This window comes from Hylobates moloch, unplaced genomic scaffold (assembly GCF_009828535.3).
Source record: "Hylobates moloch isolate HMO894 unplaced genomic scaffold, HMol_V3 SCAFFOLD_19, whole genome shotgun sequence".
In the NCBI taxonomy this organism is placed as follows: domain Eukaryota; kingdom Metazoa; phylum Chordata; class Mammalia; order Primates; family Hylobatidae; genus Hylobates; species Hylobates moloch.
In genome coordinates, this window is record NW_026652294.1 from 19,967,552 (window position 1) to 19,994,688 (window position 27,137).

At 44.9% G+C, this 27,137-nt stretch overlaps 1 protein-coding gene across 6 annotated transcripts in view; it reads right to left on the reverse strand.

Moving 5' to 3' along the window:
- The window catches only part of SYN3 (synapsin III), a 565,053-nt gene that overhangs the window by 376,503 nt on the left and 161,413 nt on the right, over window positions 1-27,137 (reverse strand). For 5 of the 6 annotated variants that reach the window (XM_032140018.2, XM_058431176.1, XM_032140019.2 and 2 more), the window contains one exon: window positions 115-274. In XM_032140018.2, the coding sequence (XP_031995909.1) occupies window positions 115-274 (160 nt within the window). The remainder of the gene's footprint in view (window positions 1-114; window positions 275-27,137) is intronic. The other variant, XM_032140020.2, reaches the window with a different exon arrangement.

The window sequence follows — 27,137 nt, forward strand, 5'->3', positions numbered from 1 at the left end:
TAAATAAGAATTTTCACTACTGAGGCCTCCATGCTGGGGAGTGGGCTTGTCACAGAGTGGGAAGCCACCCACTGCCTCCCATATCCCTCCAGGTCAGCCTGCCCTGTCACCTACCACCCAGGGCTTGCTGCAGAAGTTGTAGACGGAGTAGAGAGAGTTGACAGCAGGCAGCCCTCCATATTGCAGGCCGATGACCAGGCTGCGGTAGTCTTCCCCCAGGGCCATGCTGTAGGCGTGCTGGCGGACCAGGATGAAGTCTGGCTTGAAGGATCTGCTGAGAGAGCCAACAGCAGGTTACCACACCGGGGCATTGATGAAACACCATGGCGTCCGGCCACAGTTTGCTGGGGATGATAGCACTGACTTGCAGGATGGCAGCTTAGTTCAGAAGGGGGAGCGGGTGGGGGATGAGGGCAGTTAGATGCAAAGGCACAGCTAGTCCACTGTAAAGTCAAAGGGCTGGAAACACTATATATGTTCTCTCTTTCTCTCTCTTTCTCACAGAGGCTCTTTCCTAAATTCCCTACATTGAACATCTATTTCATTTGCAACCAGAAAAACACATATCAAATAACTCAGTGAATCGACTGAGATTCTGCAAGGTACCACGCACTCTACTGAATGTATGTATTATCTATTGTGAGGACAACCGCCCTAGGAGGTGAGTATCGTCATCAATTCCCATTTCACAAACAAGTACCCTGAGGCTCAGGAAGACTAGATCACTTGTTCAAAAAGATATTCTGCAGAGAGGCAGCAGGGCTGGGTCTGTGTAGCCTCACGGCTTGGGCTCTTGTTTCTGCAGATCTCAAATCCACCAACACGTCTTGGCTTTTTTTTTTTTTTTTTTTTTAAGTAGCAACCTCTGGAAAGCAGCAAGAGTATGGATTTGATGGCCAAGTCCATGCCAGGCTATTTGCTAGGTCCCTCTAGAGATAGGATCCTGGTAAGTGCTCACAAACAGACTTGGGTAAAGGTCTGGACCATCTCCCCATTTTATAGATGGGAACATTGCAGCCCAGGGAAATTATGAACTTTCCCAATCACAAAGCTCAGGAGCAGGAGAGCCGCATTTGAACTCAGGTCATCTGGCTCCAAGTCCACATGCTTTTGACTCCATCACAGGGCCCCAGGAGGATTCACACATTGGTTGATTCATACCACCAAAGATCAAACTATTTTTGGATTCCTTACTTTTAAGTCACACAAAAAAACCAGTCTCACTGTAGGAATGAGGCTGACATTCAAAAGAGTACGACAGTATTCGTATCACTCTGTGGTTAGGGTTAGGGTTAGAATCTTGGAATCACAGCAACAGAGTGATGGAAGAAGAAATGAAGGGAGAGTGTGGGTGTGTCTCTGACAGGCAGTAAGGAGCACTTATTGCTTTCTATTTTGTAGAGACAGGGTCTGGCTATGTTGCCCAGGCTGGGGCAATAGGGAGCACTTATAACCATTTGCTACTTTTATCTGATTTTAAAAGTAATACACATTCCTTGTGTATAACAAAACAAAAATTCCTTGGCATGTACAAAGAAGTAAACAAAGTACCCATGATTTTACAACACAGAGGAAACTCCTAACAATCTTTGTATATACATTTTTGATCCAATGATCAATTTCAATGTGTATAATATGCATTCACATTCATAATTGCTCCATACTTCCTATTAATTGATTTTAATGTTTTCCACATAATAGTATAGTGTAAATATTTTTCTCTATTACCAAAAATATCTTCCAAAATATAATTTTTAATTTCTACACAATAGTTCACTAAATGATATATCACAATTAAGTCAATCAATCATCTACTATTCTCATATAGGCTATTTCCAGTATTTTACATAAAAATTAGTGCCATTATTTTAAATTATTTTCATAAGATAGATCCTAAGAAGTGGGATTAATGGATTAAAGGGTATAAGCTTTTTTAAGATACCCAAAAAAAGTCCCCTCTTTAAGGTACATCTCACAAATTGTTTATGAGAATGTACATCTCACAAATTGTTTATGAGAATGTCCATCTCATTACAGCCTCACCAGCACTGCAGTTTTTGAAAAATATTTTTTTCAATTTGACAACAGAATTCCCCCCAAAAGACACCCTGTATCCTGCTATTGTTTTACTTTGCATTTCTCTGATTCCAGTGAAATTAAACACTTTTTATTAACCATCTGCATTTTCTTTTCTGTAAGTCTGCTCACATGCTTTTCCATTCAAAACAAAATAGGGCCTCTGGTTTCCTATTGAGGTGAGTTCTGTGTATTAAGGATACTGTCCTTTATCCATCATGTGTGGCAATGTTTTTACCAGATGCTTGTTTGTCTGTTTTTTTTTTTTAATGGATGTGCATCTTAAAAAACAACACATAAATACATTGTCCATGGCCCTGGTTCTGACAATGAGACATCCACTCCTCCCTGGCAACTTGGATTCCATCACAGACAACAGTGGCAGCGAACGTGGTGTCTTACTAAGGATAACCCCATCCTTCTCCATGAGGAAATAATAAAAGGTCTCCTGCTGGCCTGCCTCCTATTTTTTTTCCCCATTGCTGGGAATTCATAAGAGGGACATGGGAAAAACAAAAAACACCAAACCTGGCTATCTAGAAAAAGAGGATGCCCTTCTAAGACCACCTTCCAAGAGGAGAATCCCGTGGCTTGTTGTGGGATCCCCGACTTTGGCTCCAGATATTATGGTGCTCTCTCTCCAGGGCTTCCAAAACTCACCTCTAAATCAGAACCTTTCTGATTTCTCAAAATAAAAGTAGCAGGAAGCTCCTCATTGTCTTTACGGATTTGGAAATCAACCTCAAGATCCCACATTCAAAGTGCTCTTACAAAATTATACATCACTCCCCTGCTTCAAACCCTCAAAAGGCTTCTCTCTTTCTGACAAGAGATCCCTAGTGCCTTATCATGGCTACAAGGTCCCACATGGGTTGGCCCCTGCCTGCCACTCCATCCTCATTTATTTTATTTTATTTTTAAAAAATTATTATTTTTTTAGAGACAAGGTCTCACTCTGTTGCCCAGGCTGGAGTGCAGTGGTGTCATCACACTCACTGCAGCCTCAAACTCCTGGGCTCAAGTGATCCCCCCACGTCAGCCTCCCAAGTAGCTGGGACTGTGGGTGCGCACCACCACATCCAGCTAATTTTTTTTTTTTTTTTTTTTTTTGTAGAGATGAGATTTTGCTGTTACCTAGACTGGTCTTGAACTTCTGAACTTAAGTGATCCTCCTGCCTCAGGTTCCCAAAGTGTTGGAATTACAGGCGCGAACCACCCTGCCCAGCCTTCCATCCTCATTTTCTATCTTTCTCCCCTCCCTCACTGCCACGCAAGCCACACTGACCACCTTCCCTTCCTTCAATTCCCTAGATGCTCTTCTCCCACACTGCATTGTAGGTGCCTCATCCTCAAAGCCACCGTTCTGTCTACTCTATCAAAATTTGCCCCACCCTCATTTTGCCCTATTTTCTTTATTCATGGCTCTGTGACAATTTTATTTCTCCAGTTTGTTTGATTAGCTGCTTAACTGTCTAGTTCTCTTCTCTAAAGATGTCAGCTCAATGGGAACAGAGGACTTGACTGTCTTGGACAAAATAGGCCTCAAAACTGTTTTTAAATAAATGACTGCATGAATGAATGCATATACAAACACACGAATAAATGAATGAATATGATGTGAAATGGCCACTGGAAAGGGGAGGTATCACTTTCCCTGTGATCCTAGAGAAGAAAACTAGACAGATAGACAAAGTAGCCAGGAGACAGCAAGTAGCCCCTTATAACTATGGGGTTGCCTTACAAGGTAACAAGTAACACCACGAAGAAATTCATAACCCCAGGGAATTCAAGTTGGCCACCATGACCTCTTAAGAGTCTCAGATCTAATATGTGAAAAATAAGCACTTCCTAAGCACAATATATCAGGCCAAACCAGGCATGTGTTATAGCGTGAATTCTGCCATTCACTGCTACAGAAGGCATAGAGTCCTTCTTTAAAGTCTAGGGTATGATGGATTTGCAATGACTACAGAGAAATTACTGACTTGAGCTGGGCAACCTGTGGCATTCAGTTCCTCCCTCTGTACCCAGCACCCCATGTTCTCCATCTGGCCAGGGGGTGGGCAAGTCCTGCAGTCACCCCAACATTTAAGGTTGTGACATCCAGTATTTACTGAGCCTCGGCAGTGGGCCAAGCACTCTGGCAAAGGTTGAAGATCCCAAGATGACAGGGATGATTCCTGCTTTTAAGAAACTCACAACCCAAGAGAAGTTGGGTGCAACGTGCCCTAAGCACTTTTTTTTTTTTTTTGAGAGACAGAGTCTGGCTCTATTGTCCATATTGTCCAGGCTGGTGTGCAATGGTGCGTCTTGGCTCACTGCAATCTCCGCCTCCCAGGTTCAGGCAATTCTCCTGTCTCAGCCTCCCAAGTAGCTGGGATTACAGGCACGTGCCCCTGCACCTGGCTAATTTTTGTATTTTTAGTAGAGGCAAGGTTTTGCCATTTTGGACAGGCTAGTTTCAAACTCCTGACCTCAGGTGATCCGCCCACCTCAGCCTCCCAAAGTGCTGGGATTATAGACGTGGGACACCGTGCCCAGCCAGCATTTGTTAAATTAACAAAGGAGGGAGGGAGTGGGTGAGTGAGTGAGTGAAATAATTGAGGCATGTACAAGGGGCTAAGGTGGTCCAAAGGATGGATTCAACTCTGTTAAGGGATGAGTGTGAGTGAGTGTGTGCTGGAAGCCTTGGTCTTAAAAGCTGAGGTTTGTCAAGTGGGTTGGGTTTGGAGAGCATTCCAGGCAGGGGGAAAGCACCTGCGACTGAGTGAATGTGCCCTCGTGGTTGGGGGTGTAGTGGACTGTGCTGGTTTTATCTGCTCTGTACCCAGCACTCCTCCTTTTTCTAGAAACAGAGCCCATGGGGGAATCCTCTCTGATCAGAGAACCACATTTTCCTGGGCTGTAACTGGTCTAAGGACGGAACCCCTGATGTAAAATGGGCCTGTGAGAACATTTTCGGGTGTGTTGTATCTGAGCTCTGGAAGACAGGAGTGGCCAGCTACACTGAAGTAATGTAAGCTGGGCTGATGGTAGCCTATTTTCCTGTTACATGAAGAAATCCCATTTGTAGTAGAAGTACCAGCTGGGAACAGAGATAAGGAGGGAGGCAAGACACCTGTCAACATTAGATGAGTCAGCCAAATGCAGTGGCTCATGCTTGTAATCCCAGCACTTTGGGAGGCCAAGGTGGGCAGATCACTTGAGGCCAGGAGTTCAAGACCAGCGTGGCCAACATGGCAAAAACCCATCTCTACAAAAAATACAAAAAAAAAAATTAGCTGGGCATAGTGGCACACATCTGTAATCCCACCTACTCAGGAGGCTGGGGCACGAGAATTGCTTGAACCAGCAAGGCAGAGGTTGCAGTGAGCCGAGATGGTGCCACTGCACTACTGCCTGGACAACAGAGCAAGAATCTGTCTCAAAAAAAAAAAAAAAAAGAAAGAAAGAAAAAAAAAGAAAAATTCCCCAACCCTTCAAGCCCCTTCCTTCTCTTCCCGCCGTAGAGCCCCACTGAGCCCAAGACCTGGGTCTCTCGTGCCTGGGTAAGGTCTCCTTTAATCTCACACAAACTGGCACATCCTGGCCGCAGGTTGTAGCTGGGTTTTCTTGTTATTTCACCTTTAACCTTAATATGAGCTATAATATTTGGGTTCCTGATCCTGTCTTTCTCAGAAGTGGCTGTTGGCACTTGAGAGGAAATCAAGGACAAGAAATAATTAACGGTAAAGATGGGACAGGTGACGTGTCACAGGGGGATTACTGAATGCTTCCGGCAGCGTCAAAAAGTGGGAGGCCAGAGGTAAAGTGACTCTTAACCATTGGAGAAGTGTAATAATTCTCTCAAATATGCAGAGGTCTGTGGCGGCAAGAACAGCTCTTGGCTGGACTTTGCCTGGGACCTAAGTTAATGAGCAGAAGCCTCATTATTCTCAGTCACTTGACCACTATTTCATAACTGTCCCCCGGTCCCCAAGAGCCAAGTTGGCAAAGGGTGATGTTCATGCTGATTTTGTTCACATGCTGAGACCCATCACACCCAGAGCTGATTCCAGCCAGGCCTGGGAAGGCTCCAGACTTTCTGACGTCCATGTCAACTGGCAGAGAGACTTCACGTTTTCTCTTAATTGTCTCCACACTCTTCATAACACTCCACCTTGGAAAATTCAACCTTGGGTATCAAATCTGGGGGAAGGGGACAAAGGGAACTGAGTAAACCAGCGAACGAGGAGGGGGAATTCAAAACATTGAAACAAGCTCCATGCTCCTGCAGACTTAGGGTACCGCTATTCTGCAAGGATAAAGCCGAGGAAATGTGCATGCTTTGCAGATGGAGGGGTTTGAATCGCCCATATGGAAGGACTTTGGGAATTAGTGATGCTTCCTGCCAGCCTGAGGACTGCAAGAAATTAGCCCAGGCCAAAAAGAAATTAGGTGGCAGCCAACCAAGAATCTGGTGAGGAGCAGACAACAGGATGCAGGAGGGAGGCCTGTGGGGCCCCCACGGCAGCTGCCAGATGCATACTGGTGGGGAAGGGGCCCGGTGGGGTTTATGGACAGCCCGGCTCTCTGTTGAATCCGGGGGGCCCTCTTTGTAAAGTGCTAGGAGGTTAATAAAACACAGACACGAGTTGCTGGAGGAAGGAAGCTTTCTTGTCTCTTGGTTCAGCCTCACAATCCTGGTATCTTTATCCTGGTCTCTTCCTTCCCTGTCATTTCAGAGACTAAGTCCTTGAAACTCTGTCCTTGCTCTATCCTCTTCCTCCTGGTCACCCTGGGAACCCCACATGTTATGGGTTGAACTGTTGTCCCCAAGAAGATATGTCGAGGTCCTAAACACTGGTACTTGTGACTGTGACCTTATTTGGAAAATAGCGCCTTTGCAGATATAATCAAGTTCAGATGAGGTCATACTGGAGGAGAGTGAACCCTAACCCAATGACTGATGTCTTTAGGAGAAGAGGGAAATTTGGAAACAGACACACACAGGGGAAGAGAATGCCATGCGATGAGGGAGTCAGAGATTGGAGTGATGTGTCTATAATACAGAGAATTTCAAGGATTGCTGGTGACCTTCAGGAACTAGGGAGTGGCAAGGAAGGATCCTCCCCTGGAGCCTTCAGAGGGAGCATGGCATAGGAGTCTTGATTTCAGACGTCTGGTCCCCATAATGGTGGGAGAATGAATTTCTGTTATTTAAGCCACTCAACCTGTGGTGCTTTGTTATAGCAGCCTCAGGAAACTAACACACTGCACGTGCCCACTATTCCCTTTTCTAGTATCTTTCAGGACTTGCTGGCTTCCTTTGTTCTGGCACACACCCATGCATGGCCCCATTCCCCACTTCCTAAAACAACAACCCTGACTTAGTCTGTTTGGGCTGCTAGAACAAAATACTATGGACTGGGTGACTTAGAAACAACAGAAATTCATTTCTCACATTCTGGAGGCTGGGAAGTCCCATATCGAGGCACCAGCACATTTGGTCTCTGGTGAGGCCTCCTTCCTGGCTCCTCACTGTGTCCTTACATGGCAGAAGGGGCAAGGCAGCTCTCTGGGGTCCCTTTTGAAGGTCACAAATCCCATTCATTAGGGCTGATGACCTCATGACCTAATCACCTCCTAATGGCCCCACCTCCTAATCACATTGGGGGTTAGTATTCAACATAAATTTTGGGGAGACACACACATTCAGACCATAGCAAACCCCAACAATAAAAAAACCTTCACTTCAAGGTTCCAAATGGACTGGCAGTTAAATCATGTTCATATTTACATAAAAGAAGGAGTAAGTCAACAAATTGATAAAAAACGCGTGGAGATTTGTTTGAATGGGTGTTCACAAAAATGCTAGCCTTAAAGAGTGAGATGGGAAATGGGAACTATTACATTCTTCTTCATACTTTTTGGTACTGCCTGCATTGTTCAAAAAAAAAAAAAAAAGAGCACAGAGCATTTTTACAATCAGGAAAAAAAACAATGAGGTTATCTTCATTCTGGAAAAAAATGGAAAATGTAACAATGAAGTCACATCATGGAAAATGCTTACGGTACAATTTCATGTGATATAAAACAATAGAAAAGCAGATCTGTTTTATGACTAAAGCACTGTAAAAATGATAGGCCTGGAGGGAGAGATGGAAACCACTCATTTGTTAATGTAGTCAGGTGGCAGGTGATTTCTTTTGAAAATTTCCATTTTCATTATATCGCAGTTTGTGCATTTACTAAAACTTTTGGTTGGTACATATGCATAAATAGATATATAAATAAGTAGACAGATGATAGATGGTAGACAGATGAGAAATGATCAATCGATCGATCAATAGGTGATAGAAGATAGTAGATAGATAGATAGATAGATAGATAGATAGATAGATAGATAGATAGATAGACAGACAGACAGACAGACAGAGATGAGAAATAAGTCCCCTGCACTTGGCCTTGCAGCCATAACTAGTCATTCCCCTTCCTCTGTCCATTGCTATGCCTGATAGACAAGGCAGTCTGTGCCTTCTGGCCCCAATTCCAATGTGCCCTCTGCACCTGGCTGTTAGCCCCTTTCCACCCCAATATAATTGCTCCGAGGTCACTTCTAAGTGTGAAGCCCCCAGATCAGATGGCTTCTTCTGTGTCCTTACCTTACCCAGTTTCTAATTATAACTAAAACACAATGAGGCTCTAGTAAAATACCACGAGACTTCAGGCCCTCTGTATAACATCACTCATTTAAACCTAACAAGGAAAACCTACCATGAATCCAAGGCACAGAGCAGCTAAGGAACTCACCAAGGTCATGCAGCTATTGGTGACGGAACCATGAGTCAAACTTCACAGCCTGTTGGCTCTAGAATAGGGTTTCCCAACCTCAGCACTGTGGACATTTTCAGGCTGGATAATTCTTTGTTGTGGGAGGCTGTTCTGTGTCTTGTAGGATATTAGGAGCATCTCTGGCCTCTACCCACTAGACGCAGCAGCACTCCCATACCCAGTTGTGAGAACAAGCAATGTCTCCTGCCATTGCCAAGTGTCCCCTGGGTGGAAATGCACCCTGCTAGAGAAGCCCTGCTGCAGAGCTCCTCTTGTCCTCTGTGGCTTCTGCGGTATAATCACTGTCCCCTTCCTCTGCAAACCCTTTCCACCTTGCCTCGAAGACACCCTCCGCCCTTGCTTCCCAACTCCCAGCTCCTTCACTGTTTTCTCCCTTACAAGAGCTCTTCTCCGAGGCTCAATCTTTGGTTCTCTGCTTCATGGAACCATCTCCATTCAGGGACTTCCCTTACCTTGTCCTCATAGGCAATAATGAAAGTGATTCATATTTATAGAGCAATTTCTTGGTGCCAGGAATAATTTTTAGGATTTTACTTATGTAATCTCGGCTCACTGCTAGCTCCGCCTCCCGGGTTCATGCCATTCTCCTGCCTCAGTCTCTCTGAGTAGCTGGGACTACAGGCGCCCGCCACCATGCCCGGCTAATTTTTTTTTGTATTTTTAGTAGAGACGGGGTTTCACCGTGGTCTCGATCTCCTGACCTCGTGATCCGCCTGCCTCGGCCTCCCAAAGTGCTGGGATTACAAGCGTGAGCCACCGCGCCCAGCCAGCAACCCTTTTAAAAAAAATGACTGAAAACAGAGGACCAGAAAATGGTTAAAATAATGAGGAGTGGTGGGAAAAATCAAGACATCTTGTAGTCCCAGCTCTGCTCTTGTGTCTTTGAGATTGTTGCTTCTCCTCTTTCAGCTTCAGGTTCCTGATTGGTCAAAGGAGAGTTGGGCTATGTGACCCCTGGGGGACCTTCCTGGGATGATTGTCTCCCATGCCAGAACTTGGAGCCAAGGTTTTTGACTCCCACCTCCCACTGTAGCTGTGCATCTGAGCTCCCCTGTTACATTCTGTCAGGTGTTACTGGTTTGTAAGAATCACGATTACCCACTAGTGGGTACTTACTGAGTGCCAGATGCTTGCAAAAGGCATTTCAACATGATCTCATAGCATCCTCACCCCAAACCCCTGTAAAGTAGCTATTTCTCATGGGCTGGGTTCCCTAGAAGTGGAGGCTAAAGTAGGGATTTGCAAGCCAGTGATTCATGGATGGAGTGCTCTTCAGGAAAACTGTGAGGGGCGAGGGTGGCAGCACAAGGAAGGGGAAGAAGCCAAGGAGGGATATTGTCTTAGAGAAGCTCTGGCCTTGGCCTGGTCTACAGGGGGGCTCTGGGGCAAAAACAGTGCCATGGAGTTGTCCCATTTTGAGGAAAGTGCGCTGGGCTTCCGTATCCCCAAGAGCAATCAGTCACTGACCCCCGGTGGGTGGTGGTGGAGAGGGTTTACCCTCTCAGCTGTCTCAGGGATGCAGTTACCATCAGCCCAAGAAATGGAGAAGGCCACGGGTACAGTGTTACCATGACACCTGGAGCCGCTGGGGGCACTGGTTGGCAAAGAGGATGTGAGCAGAGAACAGACAAGCATTTACACTCCACTATTACTAGCCCATTTTGCAGATGAGGATAACTGAAACCCGGAGTAGTTAATATGTTCCTAAGAACTACTAAGTACAGAGGTCTGTACTGTTAGGTACACGTCGCATGTCTCGTAAACAGCCCTCGCCACTGAAGGACAGGGCCCATGTCTGAAATGCCTGTTTCCCCAGCACCCAGCATGGCAACCCAGGGGCTGCTGAGATGTGCTTGGAAAGGCTGAGTTTGTGAGCTGCAGCTTGCCAGGGCAATGGGGTCTCAGGTGGCATGTCTCCGGGAGGCAGAGGGGTTAGCCCTCACCCACGTGGGGGCCTGGGGCAGCCCTGCTCTCCGACAGCTGCCTGAGCTCCAGAGCTGTCAGCAGCCTGCTCAACGCTGGGGCGGGCCTCCTGCCAGGCTGCTGCTCAGGGAAGGGGAACATTATTCATCGGAGAGATAAGGCAGCCGATGAGAGATGGGCCTCAGAGCAGCTGTTCCTCGGCAGCGGCTGGAACGGATGCTGGGGGAGTGGAGGGAAGAAGAGAGGAGTGGGGGAAGGGGAAAGCCCATTTTGAGATGAAAAATGATGGTACTGCCAAGGGGTGACGGGAGAGCACATTTCAAACCCAAGCCAGGCGTGAATATGTACTTATACCCAAGGCCTTCCCCACACATATCTCTGTCTGACAGGCCACATCTGTGCTCTGTCGGGTTAACTATTGAACTAGTCAGAGGGCTCACTTATCAGCTCGCTCAGCAGGAAATATCTGCCTGGTAGGGCACCCCCTCCCAAGCTGCTTCCTCGGTGCAAGACTGAGAAGCTGGGCCCAAAAGATGCTAAATGCTCCTGCCTGGGCCGCAGCCCTAAATCACCCATCTCCGCCCCCAGAGCACCCAGGTGGCGCTGATCTCAGGTGGCCCAGCCACTTCTCGCTGGTTCCCTAGGTTCTCCATCTTCCCTCAAAGCTAGCTGACACAGGATGGAATTTTCCAGGTTGAGGGGCAAGAGTGGGTGAGCTTTCTTTATTTTATCCATTGTTTGATAGTTTTTTTTTAAAGGAAAGATGTGAAAAAGGAACCTCGAGGCTGGGCACAGTGGCTCACGCCTGTAATCCCAGCATTTTGGGAGGCCGAGGAGGGCAGATCACCTGAGGTCAGGAGTTCGAGACCAGCCTGGCCAACATGGTGAAACCCGGTCTCTACTAAAAATACAAAAATTAGTTGGGCATGGTGGCATGTGCCTGTAGTCCCAGCTACTCGGAGGCTGAAGCAGGGGAATCACTTGAACCTAAGAGGCAGAGGTTGCAGTGAGCCGAGATCGTGCCACTGCACTCCAGCCTGGGGACAGAGTGAGACTCCATCTCAAAAAAAAAAAAGGAACCTCCAGGGTTTCCTGGGAGACAGGGGAGGGCAGGATGTGACGTCTGTCTGTGACAGGACCTGGGCTGTCAGGTGAGACGCCTGATGGTCTTCCCTGACAAGCTACGGCTGTCTCTCCAGCCTCCTCCCCTGCCCATCCGTCGGGTTATCTTCCTTTCTGACCACATCAGAGGGTTTCCTCAGAAGCCAGGGCCTTCCCCGTCCCTATGTTCTGACATGGACTTTCCCACCCTGACTGCCTGGCTAACATTTTGTCTGTCGTCAGTGCAGGGAAGGGTGTAGACAGGAGTCCTTAAAAGTACCTATGATATTATATTTCTTCTCATTAAAAAACATCTAAAACAAATTCGGCAAAATGTTAAGATTTGACAAACTCGGTTGTGAACATAAGGGAAACAACAGTTAGCATTTAAGAGCGCTGGGCACTTGTATTTTTCAGAGGATTACCTTAACTGATCCTGACAGTTGCCCTTTGAAGTGTGTGTTTAAACGAGACAGAGGCACAGAGAGGACAAGCAGCCTCTCCAATGTCACATGGCAGATGCAAGTAGCCTGGCTCCAGAGTGGGTGTCTTAACCACCTTAGTTTATGAGTGCTTGTTAAATTATTCTCTGTACTTTTTCTAGGCTTAAAATAGTTCAGGATTTTTTTTTTTAAGGATCTGAAGCAAACATGGCAAAATGTTAATATTTGTCAAAGTAGTGTGTTCAACTATGTTTAAGATTATTCCCAACTTTGCAATATGTATATGAATATTTAAAAAGAAAACAAGAAAAAAGCCTCAGCACTATTACCACTTCTCCTCAGAAGCCTTCTGAAGCCCCCGCACCCCCCAGGCTGCTCCTCTAAGCCCTTGCTTCTCTGAACTATTCTCCACCAGGCCCTGACCGTGTCACATCCTAGCGGTTGATTTACTTCCCATTTCCCCCTCCAGGCTGTGAACTCCACCAGGGAGTGGTGATGTTGAATTTATATCTGAATTTCCAGGGTCTGGCCAATTGCAAGGAATCTAGAAGCTCAATAAAATTATGAAACTAAAGGGAGCTATTTAGGGGGCCCCCATGGGTGAGTATTGAGCAGCTATGTAAAGAGGCTGCAGAGGGTGCAGGGAACAAATATGGACCCTGCCCTCCCTGCTGGAGACATATGGCAGTAATTTTTAGGACCATAACCCAGTAAGGGCTTCCAGCATAAATGCTTCCAGCTGCACCCTCCACTGTGGACAGGAACCTGGGAACCTCTTAAGACAGGATCTTGGTGGCTTCCAGCTCAGCTCGCATGCCCATCAAAAGAAGCAGAGGGTAGGAGCAGCTTTCTAGAAATCCCTCTGGGTTTTACCCACTGTGTCTGGGGCTGTGTGTCTTTGCTGGTTGGGCAGTTGTCAGATCAACCCTCCTCATTCTAGCTTAGTGGCTCACCAATCTTGGCTGTATATTGGAATCACCCAAGGAGCTCTCAAAACTAGTCCTTCCTCCCTTCCTTGCCCCCAGATATTCTGATAGAATTGACCTGAAGTGCCCACCTGGATTTGGGGATTTTTAGAAGCTTTCTAAGTAACTGGAATGTGCAGCCAAGGCTGAGAACTCCTTTTAGGTTCTATTTGTAAAAAAAAGATATCTGCTACCAGGTGAACTGTGATGATATCTCCATTCAGTGCACATTTACTGAGCATCTATCATGTGAAATGCACCAAGGAAGGAAAGGGTTTGAGATTCCTGTCCTACGGCATAGCTAAGTTGATGAGAGGAATAAGTTGGCAAGTTTTGGTGTGTACAGATCCAACAGCCGGCCTCAGAGTGGTAGTAGAATCTTGGTATCTCCTAAGCCCACATCAGACATCACTGATGACAGGATAATTTCCTGCTGAGTCCATAGTGGTGGCCAATCAATGGCTGCTGGACAAGAAAGCAAGATGGTAACAATACTTAGGTATGTTTCCTCAAGTTCTAGCTGGGACTTATTCTTTCCCCTGCTAGGTGGGACGTGATATACTCATACCAGCCAAGAAACACGTCAGCATGCAGCTACCATGTAAAACAAAGTCTGGCCAAACCTGGGAAACGTTTCTAAGCTAACACATTTCCTAACAAATATACTCCTAACAAATACTCCTAACAAATTTCTAACACTGCTGGAGCATGAGCTATGCTTTGAGAACTACTGGTTAAGGCCAACACTGGCTAAGCACACATGAGCTCATTTAATTCTTCCAATAGCCCCAGGGGTCAATTGATTGCATGTTTAGAGCATGGACTTTGGGTTCAAGCCCCAGTTCTACCACTAAACAACTGTGGGATCCCAGAAACACTAGTTAACAGTTCCATGCCTCAGTTTGCCCATCTTTCAAAAAGAGAATGGCAACAATAACATATACTTCATAGTGTTGCTAAGAGGATCACATAAGCCAATCCACATAAAGAATTGAGGCAATAAACCTCAGATGTTTTCCTATTACTATGGACTTCAAAGTCTCCTGTATACTGTTCTAACTTGTTTTTCTTCAAAGTAGCATATCTTCAAAATCATTTCATGGCCAGGTGCAGTGGCTCACGCCTGTAATCCCAGAACTTTGGCAGGCCGAGGCAGGCGGATCATGAGGTCAGGAGATGAGACCATCCTGGCCAACATGGTGAAATCCCATCTCTACTAAAAATACAAAAATTAGCTGGGTGTGGTGGCACATGCCTGTAATTTCAGCTACTCAAGAGGCTGAGGCAGGAGAATAGCTTGAACCAGGGAGTCAGAAGTTGCAGTGAGCCAAGATCATGCCACTGTACTCCAGCCTGGCGACACAGCGAGACTCTGTCTCAAAAAAAAAAAAGAAAAGAAAAGAAAATCATTTCATATCAGTACAAATGGAGATGCTTCTTTATTTATAATTGTATCTCATTACGTGGCTCTACCCTAATTTATTTAACCACTTCCCTACAGATGGACAGTTAGGTTGTTTCTAAGCTTCAGCTATTAACAAACACTTCTGAGTATGAAACTAATCTTAACACTTACATAGTGTATAATTTCAATTGCCTGCCACTAATTTTGAATGGAATGTTGTGCATAAAAGCATTCATGAGAATTTTATGCACCATGGAGTTGGGTGCAAAAAAAAAAGACTTTTGACAGTATCTGCTTATATCTTCTGAATATGAAGATGATTTTGGCTGCAAATAACAGTGATGACTAAATCAATAAAGAAAATGCATGAGCTCATATCACTGAGCTAGGGCAATCACAGGGCCGAGTAAATCAGAGGCTCAATGTCAGACTCAAGGATCTAAATGTTTTGTGTCCTTCTGACTCCTGTTCTCAAGGATGGACTTTTGTTCTCATACTGTTCCTTCATGTTATCAGGGAGCCACCCTGGCGCCCTGGGCCATACCCTCATGCCTATGAAAAAGAGCCTCTTTCTTGTGTCGCTTTTAAGAAGCATGGTGGATGTTCCAGAATCCTCCTGGCAGGCACCTCTCAGGCCTCCCTGATCAGAACTGCATCATCTTCCCTTTCTTTTTTTTTTTTTTTTTTTTTGAGATAGAGTCTCACTCTGTTGCCTAGGCTGGAATGCAGTGGTGTGATCTCGGCTCACTGTAATCTCCACCTCCTGGGTTCAAGCGATTCTCCTGCCTCAACCTCCCGAGTAGCTGGGACTACAGGCGCCCACCACCATGCCCAGCTAATTTTTGTATTCTTAGTAGAGATGGGGGTTTCACCATGTTGGCCGGGCTGGTCTCGAACTCCTGACTTCAGGTGATCCACCCACCTCTGCCTCCCAAAGTGCTGGGATCACAGGCATGAGCCACTGCACCAGGCCCATATTCCCTTTTCTAAACACCTTTCCCAGTGGGAACAGAATGACCACAGCTGGCTGAAACGAACCAGGATTCACCTTGTGGCACCAGAGAGGGGCCTATGTTTCCTTGAAGCACATGGCCACTAAACAGCTGAATAAACTCAGGATTTGGCAAGCATGAAAGAAGGCGGGCAAACAACAGTAGACAGCACACCTTCCGAAACCTTTATTTGCATGCACAGCCATATGTTGTTCTTGTAAAGAACTGGCTCATAAGCTTATGTGTTTTAAAGAACAATATTGCTAAGTGTGTTTACAATGACACACATGGGTAAATTTAAAAAATGCAATCGTAACTCTTAAAATCTGCTACAAGACTTTAATGAGGTCTGGCAACCCCTTGACCTGGAATCAGAACACATAAGCTTGAGAACTCAGTCACTTCTGCGAGGTAGTGAGAATGTTTCTCTAGCTCTCCAAGCCTTGTGTTTCTCCCGTGTGAAAATGGCAGCTTCGAGGAGAATTAGGGGTCGTGCATAAAGGAAAAGAGAAGGGGCTTTGCAGTTAGACCTGGCTTAGGATCCCGGCTCCCCCAGCTGTGTGACTCTGGACACGTTTTGAGCTTCAGTTTCCTCACTGGTAAAATGGGGATAAAAATGTGCAATTCATAGAGCCATTTAAAAATATATACTTTATAAAGACATGATTTGCATAAAATAAAAATGCACCCATTTGAAACGTACCGTTTGATTTGCTTTGACAAATGTAACACTAATATAATCATCATGCCAAATAAAAGATATACGTTCATCACCTTCACAGGTGCCTTGTGTCCCTCTACAGTCAATCCCCTGCCCCTTATTCCCTTGGCCCTGGGCAAGCACTGATGTTTCAGTGACTATGGATTAGTTTTGCCTGTTCTAGAATTTCACGTCAGTGGAATCATGAAATGCGTACTCTTTTGTCTCTAGTCTTTTTTTCCTCAACATAATGGCTTTGAGATTTGTCTGCATAGTTACATGCTGCCAAGTATGGACTGGAAGGCAGCCCACAGGACCCTGCCTCTCATGTTCAAGCCCTTACGTGCTTCTCCCCCGGAGGGGGTGGGATCTATGACTGGCTTGCCGAATATGGCAAAGGAGATGGGTCGGCACCCCATGATAATGCTACGTCAGATTAAGTCTCAGTCTTGCTCCCAGATGTATTCTCGTTCTCCCTTGCTTTGAAGTAACAAGCTGCCGTGTTATAGGAAGACCCATGGAAAGGCCCACATGACTCATGCTTGTAATCCCAGTACTTTGGGAGGTCAAGGTGGGAGGATTGCTTGAGTTCAGGAGTTCAAGACCAGCCTGGGCAACATAGTGAGACCTCATATCTACCAAAAATAAACAATATTATCCGGGCATGGTGATGTACATCTGTAGTCCCAGCTACTCGGGAGGCTGAGGTGGGAGGATCACTTGAGTCCAAGAGTTTGAGGCTGCTGCGAGCTATGATCACTCCACTGCACTTCAGCCTGGGCAATAGCGAGACTGTGTCTCAGAAAAAAAAAAAAAAAAAGGAACCTTGTGCAACTTACCGCTGACAACCAGAAAGAAGCCAAGGCCCTTAATCTCACAGTCACAAGAAAATGACTTGTGCCAACAACCCAAGTGAGCTTGGAAGTGGTTCCATTGCCAGTTGAGCCTCCAGATAAGAACTGAGCCCCAGATGACAATCTTGATGTCAGTCTTACAGAAGATCCAGCTAAGCCATGCCTAGCCCCTGGCCCCCACAAACTGTGAGGTAATAAATATGTGCTGTTTGAAGCTGATAAGTTTGTAGACAACTAATATACATCTCTTAGTAGTTTGTTCCCTTTGATCCCCAAGAAGCATTCCCTTATGTGCATGTACCACATTTTGTTTATTGTTCACTAGTTGACAGACATTTGGGTTGTCTCCAGACTGGGGCTATGATGAATAAAGTTGCTAGGAAGATTCTTATAAAAGTCATTTAGATAACATATTTCATTTTTCTTGGGGAAAAGTCTAGAGGAGAATGGTTGGCTCATATGGTGCCTATATATTTAACTTTATAAGGAACTGCCAAACCATTTTCCAAAGAGGCTGCACCACGTCACATCCCCACCAGCAATGTAGGAAAGTTAGTTCTTCCACAGCCTCACCGACAGTTTGTACTGTCAGTCTTTTTAATTCGATACCTCATTATAGCTTTTATTTTCATTTTCCTGATGATTAATGATGTTTAATATCATTTCATATGCTTGTTGGCTATTTTTGGATATCTGCTTCTGTCGAGTGGCTATTTGGGTCTCAAGATATTACCATCCCTAGGGATGTTTTAGGAAAGCATATGTATGTAACACGACTGGCATTTAGTAGACACTAAATAAGATAGAACTATTATTCTTGATGTTATTATTTTTGAGGTCACTTAGAGATAAAGTTACATGATTCCATAAAAGGCCCACACAGTATGCTTTAAGAATCTGTTCTAACTCATGTTCTCTTGGGGAAAAGTCTAGCAGGGGAATGATTGGATCATATGGTGCCTATAAATGTAACTTTATAAGAAACTGCCAAACTATTTTCCAAAGGGGCTGTACCACGTTACATCCCCACCAGCAATGTAGGAGGGTTACAGTTACTCTACAGCCTCGCTGACAGATTCGACTGTCAGTCTTTTTCATTTGACATCTCATTATAATTTGTATTTTCATTTTCCTGATGATCAGTGATGTTTAACAGAGGAGAAGGAGAAAGAAGAAAAAGGTTAAATAACAGAGGAGGTGAAGCAGGAATGCAAGACGCCCCCAGGATTTGAGATGGAAGACTTCAAGGGCAGGAGGTACAGGTCATGCATCTCAAATCAGAAAACCTGAAATCCGAAATGCTCCAAAATTCAAAATTTTGGAGCACTGACATGACACTCAATGGAAATGGTCACTGGAGCATTCTGGATTTTTTTCATTAGGTTTACTCAACTGCTAAGTATAATGCAAATATTCCAAAATCTGAAATCCAAAACTCTTCTGGTCTCAAGCATTTCAGATGAGGGATACTTGATATGTATTGCCCAGTTTAGAGGATGATGAGTTTTGCCTTAGTCACATTGAGGTTGAAGGGAAAGCTGGCCCTCCAAGCAGTCTCATTACTGGGGCTCAAAGTAGGGTGAGTGCTGAGGAGCCCAGCTTTGCCAGACGTGGCATCCCAAAGGGTGCCAAACACCTCTATTTAAAGCAGCAGAGATCTCAAGCATTTTGTTACAATCTGAAGTCTATTAGTGCCTGTGTCAGCCCTGCAGTCACTGGGGTGGAGGCCACAGGACACAGCATGTGCAAGAGGAGTGTAGGGATCTTGGAATAACTCTCTATCAGGGAGGCTAAAATTAGCTCATCTCCCTCCTCACCACTCCTCTTGCCCCAACTATAATTACTCACCTTTGCCCCTAGTTCCATTCCTGGGTTCTAAACACTCTTGCTTCAGGGGGGCCTTGGAAGGGTTTTCTTTCTAAAGCTTCCGGAATGGGGTAAGGGTAGAATGAGCTTCTCAGGGCCCAAGTTTTCCTCCACAAGGAAAACAAAACAAAACAAAAAACCTTTTATCGGAATTTTTCTGTTAATAAATGTGACATGTGCTTATTTAAAGAAAATAAAATCAAATAGCACAGCAAGGTATAAAGAAGAGGATAAAAGCAGTAGTTCCATGATGTAAAGATAATGTTTACATGTCAATGTGTTCCCTCTCATATTTTCAGTATGTAAACAAATCAACGCATATATTTGTAAATAAAATAGAATTATACATATATGCCATTCTGTAAACTTTTTTAAACTGACTGTATCCAAGGATCTTTGCATGCCAAAATATAAACTTTTAGACCTTTTTGTTGAGCATTTAGTATTTCACAGTTGTTGGGCATTTAGATTTTAAAAAATATGTTACAAAGACTTCTGTGGAAAATGCCTCTGTATCTTTTTGGATTTTCCTAACTTTTTATTAAAAGTCATTAGTAGGGAATTTACTTACTGAATCAAAGGCTTTGACCGTATAAAGGTATACTGTTCTCTCGGAATATGTGTATTAACTTCCATGTTTATCAATAATTTACTAGAAGGCCAGTTTCATCTACTTTAAGCAACATTACATTGATCTTTAATATTTTTTATCCTAAAAAAAATTTCCTGGTTTCCTCCATTTGTTCCTGGGTAATAATTGAGATTTAGCTGCTTTTTTTTTTTTTTTTTTTTTTTTACCGAGACAGGGTATTACTCTGTTGCCAAGGCTGGAGTACAGTGGAACAAATATAGCTCACTACAAACTCGACCTTCCAGGCTCAAGCAACCCTCCCACCTCAGCCTCCCAAGTAGCTGGGACCACAGGTGCGTGCTACTTTTCCTGGCTAATTTTTGTATCTTTTATAGAGCATTTTCCCATGTTGCCCAGGCTGGTCTCAAACTCCTGGGCTCAAGCAGTCCTCCCACCATAGCCTCCCCAAATGCTGGGGTTACAGGTGTGAGCCACTGTGTCTGGCCTGATTTAGCACCATTTTTTTTTTTTTTTTTTAGACGGGGTTTCCCTTTTGCCCCCAGGTCGGGGGCGCAGGGGCGTGTTCGGCTCACTGCAAGCTCCGACTCCTGGGTTCACACCATTCTCCTGCCTCAGCCTCTCAGGTAGCTGGGACTACAGGCACACGCCACCACAGCTGGCTAAGTTTTTGTGTTTTTAGTAGAGATGGGGTTTCGCCATGTTAGCCAGGATGGTCTTGATCTCCTGACCTCGTGATCCGCCCACCTCAGCCTCCCAAAGTGCTGGGATTACAGGTGTGAGCCACCGCACCCAGCTGATTTAGCACCTTTTTAACCTATTTTTTCACAGGCCACTTCTTCTTTTGGGCAAGTTGCCTGTTTATATCTACTGTTTATTTTTAGATTAGGATATCCATCTTCATTGATTTATAATAACTATATATACATATATGAGCTCCCCTTGTGTCTCCTGGGATGGATGCTCATTTGGCTGGCACTGCACCACCCTGCTAGCGTGTCCTCTTGGACTGCAAAGCATGCAATGGTAAAAACTTCATTTCCTAGACTCCTTGCAGCTGGGAGCCTAACAACAGCAGATTCAGCCAACTGGAAGCACTTGCTGGACTCTGGGAGGCAGAACTGAGACCACAATCACCTCCCACCTCTTTGGCTGTTCCCTGCATGCAGACAAGTTCCTGAAGACCTAACTGCATGGGCTTGTGGTTTTTTCAGGGCCCTGCTCCAGTTTCTTAGGTACCAACGAGGATCTGAGGTGGCAGCAGCTTCCAGACTTTGCTTTCTGAATCCCAGCTATGGCAGAGGCCTCTTGAATTGACACGTTGGCCATCTGGGGGGGTCAATTCTGCAGGGCTCAGAAGCTTCCTGGAGGTCCCTTCTCCAGTCCTTTCGATGACATTCTCGAAACCTAAAGCCATGTCTCAAGCACCTTTCTGCATAAAATCCCTACAACACTTTGTGTTGCTGGTGCTGAGCCCTGATGGATTTTTCTGGTACTTCCCATGGCTTCTGAATCCTGTCACTTCTTTGTACTTTCCCAGGTCTTCTCACATCCCACTCCAGCCACTGAGTGATCCCCTCTTCTCTGTAAGGAGGCCTGAAGAGCCCTCAGCATTTTCTGAGGATTTATAGAATTCTTCACATCCAGATTTCTTTGCAAATGATATAGTGGAAACCAATGAGCTTGCCATCTGACTTCGATTCATATCCTGAACCAGCCATTCCTGCTTAAACAAGTTGCTTAAACTCTCTGTGCCTCAGTTTGCTTATCTGTAAAAATTACACCACAGCAATGGCAATGCCTAATATAAGGACCTGTTTTCAGGGCCATGCACACCAAGGCAGGCAGCAGGTGCTCAATACATACCTCCGTATAACTCATTCAGCCCCCTTTTCCTGTCTCAATGTGTCTCTAAGAAAGTTACTAAGCCCTCTGAGCCTCAGCTTCCTTCCTTAATACTAGGAACTTTAATACCTTTCTCACAGAACCACTGTGAGGACCAGAGGAAATCAGACAATTGGAAGTAAATTCCAGGTCTATATAAAAGGTATTATTTGGAGACCAGGTATTGTTTCAAAATTCCTTTTTAGCTAACAATAAAAATAAATAAATAAAAAGGCTGGCTGGCGCAGTGGCTCACACCTGTAATCCCAGCACTTTGGGAGGCCGAGACGGGCGGATCACGAGGTCAGGAGTTCGAAACCAGCCTGGCCAGCATGGTGAAATCCCATCTCTACTAAAAAAATACAAAAAATTAGCCGGGCACGGTGGCACGCGCCTGTAATCCCAGCTATTCAGGCAGCTGAGGCAGGAGAATTGCTTGAACCCGGGAGGCTGAGATTGCAGTGAGCCAAGGTCACGCCACTGCACTCCAGCCTGGGCAACAGAGTGAGACTCCATCTCAAAAAAAAAAAAAAAAAAAAGCCACCCTGTGCACAGTCATTGTCTTATACAACAAATACTTGCTCTGCACCTATTCTAGGCAGTGTGCTGGGAGCTGAGGATACAGAGCTTAATGGGATAGATGTGATCCTTGGTTTTGTAAGATAATGTGGGAACAGACAAAACTCAAAACCTACGTAAACACACACATGCTATTACAAATTGTGATTAGTGCTGTGAAGGAAACAGGAGACTCTAAGTAGTAAAAATCAGACGCTGGTACCAGCATGGGAGAGAAAGATGTATTTCAGATCCTTCATCTATTTTAAAGAGGTGGTCTAGGAATTCATTTCTGCTAAGTGGACATATAAACTGGATACCACAGCCACCCAGAGCCCCAGAATCACCTCCCACCCATCTCCCATCTCCAGTCTTCTGCTGTAGGTCTTAGCCAGGAAGAGGATGAAGAGTTCTTTGTCCCTGAGTTATCAGGGAGGCTTCATGAATGCCAGTTTGCTGAAGCCTGGAGATTATCTGGGGGAAGCTGCCTATTTCTGGGGTGGGCTAGGTGAATGAGTGAATTGTGAAAACTTAGAGAAGTGAATTTAAGAGAAAAAGAGAGGAGAAGCTTAGAGAATATGAGAATCAGGACCATAAAGAGGAGCTTGGGAGAAGAAGAAACCAGGAAATGGCCAGGAATTCTGATAGTCTAGAATCTATTTCTGGACCCTATAAAATTAAAAAGATGGGCCCTGCTTCCTCTGGATAGAATAGAAAGAATCTCAATCAGGGTCAGCTTGCCTGGGTTCTAGTCTCGCTTTCACTTGTATGACCAGGGGCCCAACACTCTGACCCTTCTTCATCTGCACTTCCTCCATTTGCGTATGAGAATAATCGTGTTTGCTCTGCCCACCTCCCAGGACTTATCCATTCACTCCATTCCTCAACTACATATTGGGATTAATTGGATACCTGGCACTGCCCTAGGCACTGGGCTGTGGAGATGCATGAGACACAGTCTCTGCTGTCACGGAGCTCATGGAGCCCTGGAAGAGACTCACGTAGACAAAGACATTGCCAACATGGTAAGGAAAATGGTGAGGACACCACAGGAGCAGAGAAAGGAGCCTGTGTCAGTTGACACAGTAACAGGGGCCCAGGATATTGTCTCCTGGAGGAGTCAACCCTTCAGTAGAGTCTTAAAAATCAGTAGACTTTGGCAGTAAGTGGAGATTAGGAATTAAGGAACTCCAGTAAGAGAATACTTGTATAAGCACTTTGTAGGTGAGTGATTGTCCACGTGTGGGGAAGGAGCATTTTCACTCCAGAGTCTGGTGAGACCTGAGCAAACCCAACTGGTCCACACCTCCACATGCTGCATATGCTATTCCTTTGGACTAGAATGCCTTCCTCTATTTTGTCTACTTGGAAAATACCTACTCATCCTTCCAGAGTTGGCTTCAACATCCCCTTCTTTGCAAAGAAAGCCTTCTTTGAACATGGCAGTGAGCTGGCCTGTTCCTTGCTGGGCTTCACTGTATCCCGTACATTCCTCTCTCATGGCCCTCAGTCCTTCAATGGTGCACATTTGTTTCACAACTTGGTTTTCCAACAAGCTGTGAGCTCATCAAGAGCACAGATGATGGTACCTTCTTTCTTGCAACATTATCACAGCCTATACTATGACAGTCAGATAGTGGACACTCAATAAGCATTGGTTCAACTGGATCGAGTCTTGTTCTAGGGTACACGAGATCCTGGGACCCTGTTACTGGCCTACTTGTGTGTCATTTATCCTCTGAAAGTCTTCACCTTGTAATACTTATGTCTTCTATGCAATAAACTGAGAGCAAGGGCCTGGTGAATCACTGCTAAGAAACAGAAATTGGAGGAAGGCTTCAGTCACCAAACTGTAGCCTAGAGAATAAAACGTCCTTCTCTTTTACATATTACAGAAAGAAGAAAACAGTCAAGGGTCCTAATTCTATTCCTACTACTGATTCTGTGACTTTGCACAGGCTACTCCGATAAATGCTGTGGATTGGCTAGCCCAACAACTCAATCTTCTTCTCTTTTGTCTCTTTCTATTGCAGAGGGTGGAAATCCAGATATTCAATCTTGCCGGCCTCCCTTGTAACTAGTGCTAGTGACATGTGACCCAATTCTGGTCAATGAGGCCAACACAGAAATCTGCTAGGGACTTCTGGCAAAGTGTCTTAAAGGAGGAGGCCTGAGAGGAGAAGAGCCACCAGGCACGACCCTTTCCTCCTCAGCTGACATTGACATGATGCCTCCACCTGTGGCAGTCAAGTTGGGACAGCAAGATGGTTCATCTTATGTGACAACTTGACTGGGCTACAGGTGTTTAAACATCTGATTAAATGTTATTCTGGGTATGACTGTAAGGGTGTTTCTTGATGAGATTTGCATTTGGATCTGCAGACTGAGTAACACAGGTTGCCTATGCCATTGTGGGTGGCCCTCATCAGATCTGCTGGAGGCCTGCGTAGAATAAAAAGCTGAGTAAGGGAGAATTTGCTCTCCCTGCCTGCCTGTTGAAGTAGGAGTTGTGAGTAGGAGGATAATGCCAATATTTCAGGTTTCTAGAAATGTAAATGATCCATAGTATAAAACTCCGCCAACGTGTAAGAAGAGGCAGATGAAAAATACTGAAGCATCGTTAGCATGAAAATAGCGGACCATTCAGCCGTGGTTTACATCTCGGCTGATATGAGTGACTGAAAAAAAGGCAGTTGAAGTGTGTGATGCGTAGTGCATGGCTAAGAATAATCCTGTAATGATCTGAAGGATTAGGCAGGCACCAAGGAGTGAGCTGAAATTTCATCATATCAAAATGTTAGATAGTGTGGGAAGATCAGTGAATGAGTAATTAATAATTTTTATTAGCAGGTGTGTTGAAAACTAGGACATCAGTCTCCTCCTGACTCTGGACTTAGACTGGGACTCACACCATTGGCTCTCCTGGGTCTCCAGCTTGCCAACTGCAGATCCTGGAATTCTCAGATTCCATAATCCAGTGAGCCAATTCCTTATAGTAAATCTGTAGCTATACCTGCATGTACATCTATCTGTCTATTTATCTATCATCTACTATTGGTTCTGTTTCTCTGGAGAACTCAGACTAATACAGACAGTGTAGTATTGAGTATGATAACAAAATGCCAATAATCTAAGAATGGCAGGAAAGAATGGCAAAGAGTGCCCTGATCCTTGACGGCAAATCTCTCATTTCACCAAATCTGGAAACACCTAGACTCTTGCTATGTGAGAAAAAAAAAAATGTCTTTATTGCCTATGCCTCTGCATGTCAGGTTTTCTATTACTTGCAGCTAAAAGCATTCCTGACCCATGCAATTATCTCCCATCTCTAAGCCTTATTTCTTGGGTTACACAATGGCCTTAAATGAAACCGACAAACATTTCCAAGTGTCTCTTAGATGCACGGCTCTGAGTGAGGGGTTCAAAGGGAGCCAGCAGAGTACAGCTTAAGAGTAGGAACTCTGGGGCTAGGCTGCTCGGCTTAGAAGCCCAGGTTCACCATCCCAGACTGTTATTTAACCTCTCTGTGTATAACAAGGGTCATACTAGTACTATTAATATTAACAGGGTTGTTGGGAAGATTAAATTAGTTAATCCATGTAAGGCCCTTAGAATAGTGCTAAGCACATAGAAAAATGCTCAATAAATGCTAATTTTAGCTAAGAACTAGACATAGGTCAAGCCTTCTGGGAGTTTAGAGTCTAGCTTTTTGAGAAACATACACACACATATAAATATTATATTGAAACTATAAAGATAAATATGTATAATTGAAAACAGAATCATTTTACTTCTTAAATCTAAAGTAAATGTAGCCTGTAATCCCAGCACTTTGGGATGCTGAGGTGGGAGGATTGCTTGAGGTTAGGAGTTTGAGAGCAGCCTGGCCAACATGGTGAAACCCCGACTCTACTGAAAAAATACAAAAATTATCTGGGCATGGTGGCATGCGTTGTAGTCCCAGCTACTCGGAAGGCTGAGGCAGGAGAATCACTTGAACCCACGGGGCAGAGGCTGCAGTGAGTTGCGGTCGCGCCACTGCACTCCAGCCTGGGCAACAGAGTGAGACTCTGTCTCAAAAAATAAAAATAAATAAGGTAAACTTAGCAGCTCATTATCATAAGATATAAAGGTGAAAAACTTAACTTCCTCTAGAGAAGACTTAGATAAATAGGCAGATGATAAACTATAATAATACGTTAGTCAAAGAAAGTAGGCATTTTGAGGCTAGCCTCAGAATTTGAAATTAATTAGAACCAAATAAAACAGGAAAAGATAACATTTCATAGTATTTTATAGCTTTTAAAGCATTTTCATGAATTCTAACAACTTTGTGAAGAAAAGGTAAACGTGAAATTTTTTCCATATGTGATCTCGTTTTGGCTGTCACCTCGTTCGAAGATGTGTGTAATTCTCCTTTTACAGTTGAAAGGCCATGGGCTTATGGTGAGGCTTACCTGAGATAATACAAGTGAACACAGTCTCTAACTTTCCTTAAACAACTTCAAAAAATGCAAGACATTCACCAAGTGGTGGCTCAGAAGTCATGTATTCCCCAGTGATGTTTGGTAACCTATGCCCCTATCCCCACCCTGGTCTCCAGAAAAGGACTTTAACGTACGTCTCTCTCTCTCTGAGGCCTTGAGCTGTAGGAACTCTTACATAGAGGACTCTTTCTGGCTCCCTTTGAGTCTCTAAACTTACCGTCCCCTGGGGCCAAGTAGGTTGTGAAGGACCTGCTCCTGACTCCACACTGGCCAGGCCACCTGCCCTACAGCTGAGCACCTGAGGCCTCTCTAGAATGTGAGTACCTGGACCTGGCGCCCATGGGTGTGAGATAAGAGTGCCCGCGGACCTGTTGTTTTCTTCTCGGAAGTCTCAGATTCCCGAAGCATGACTCTCCCTCTAATCTCCTGAGATCTAAGGCCCACACTTAGGGAGCCCCAC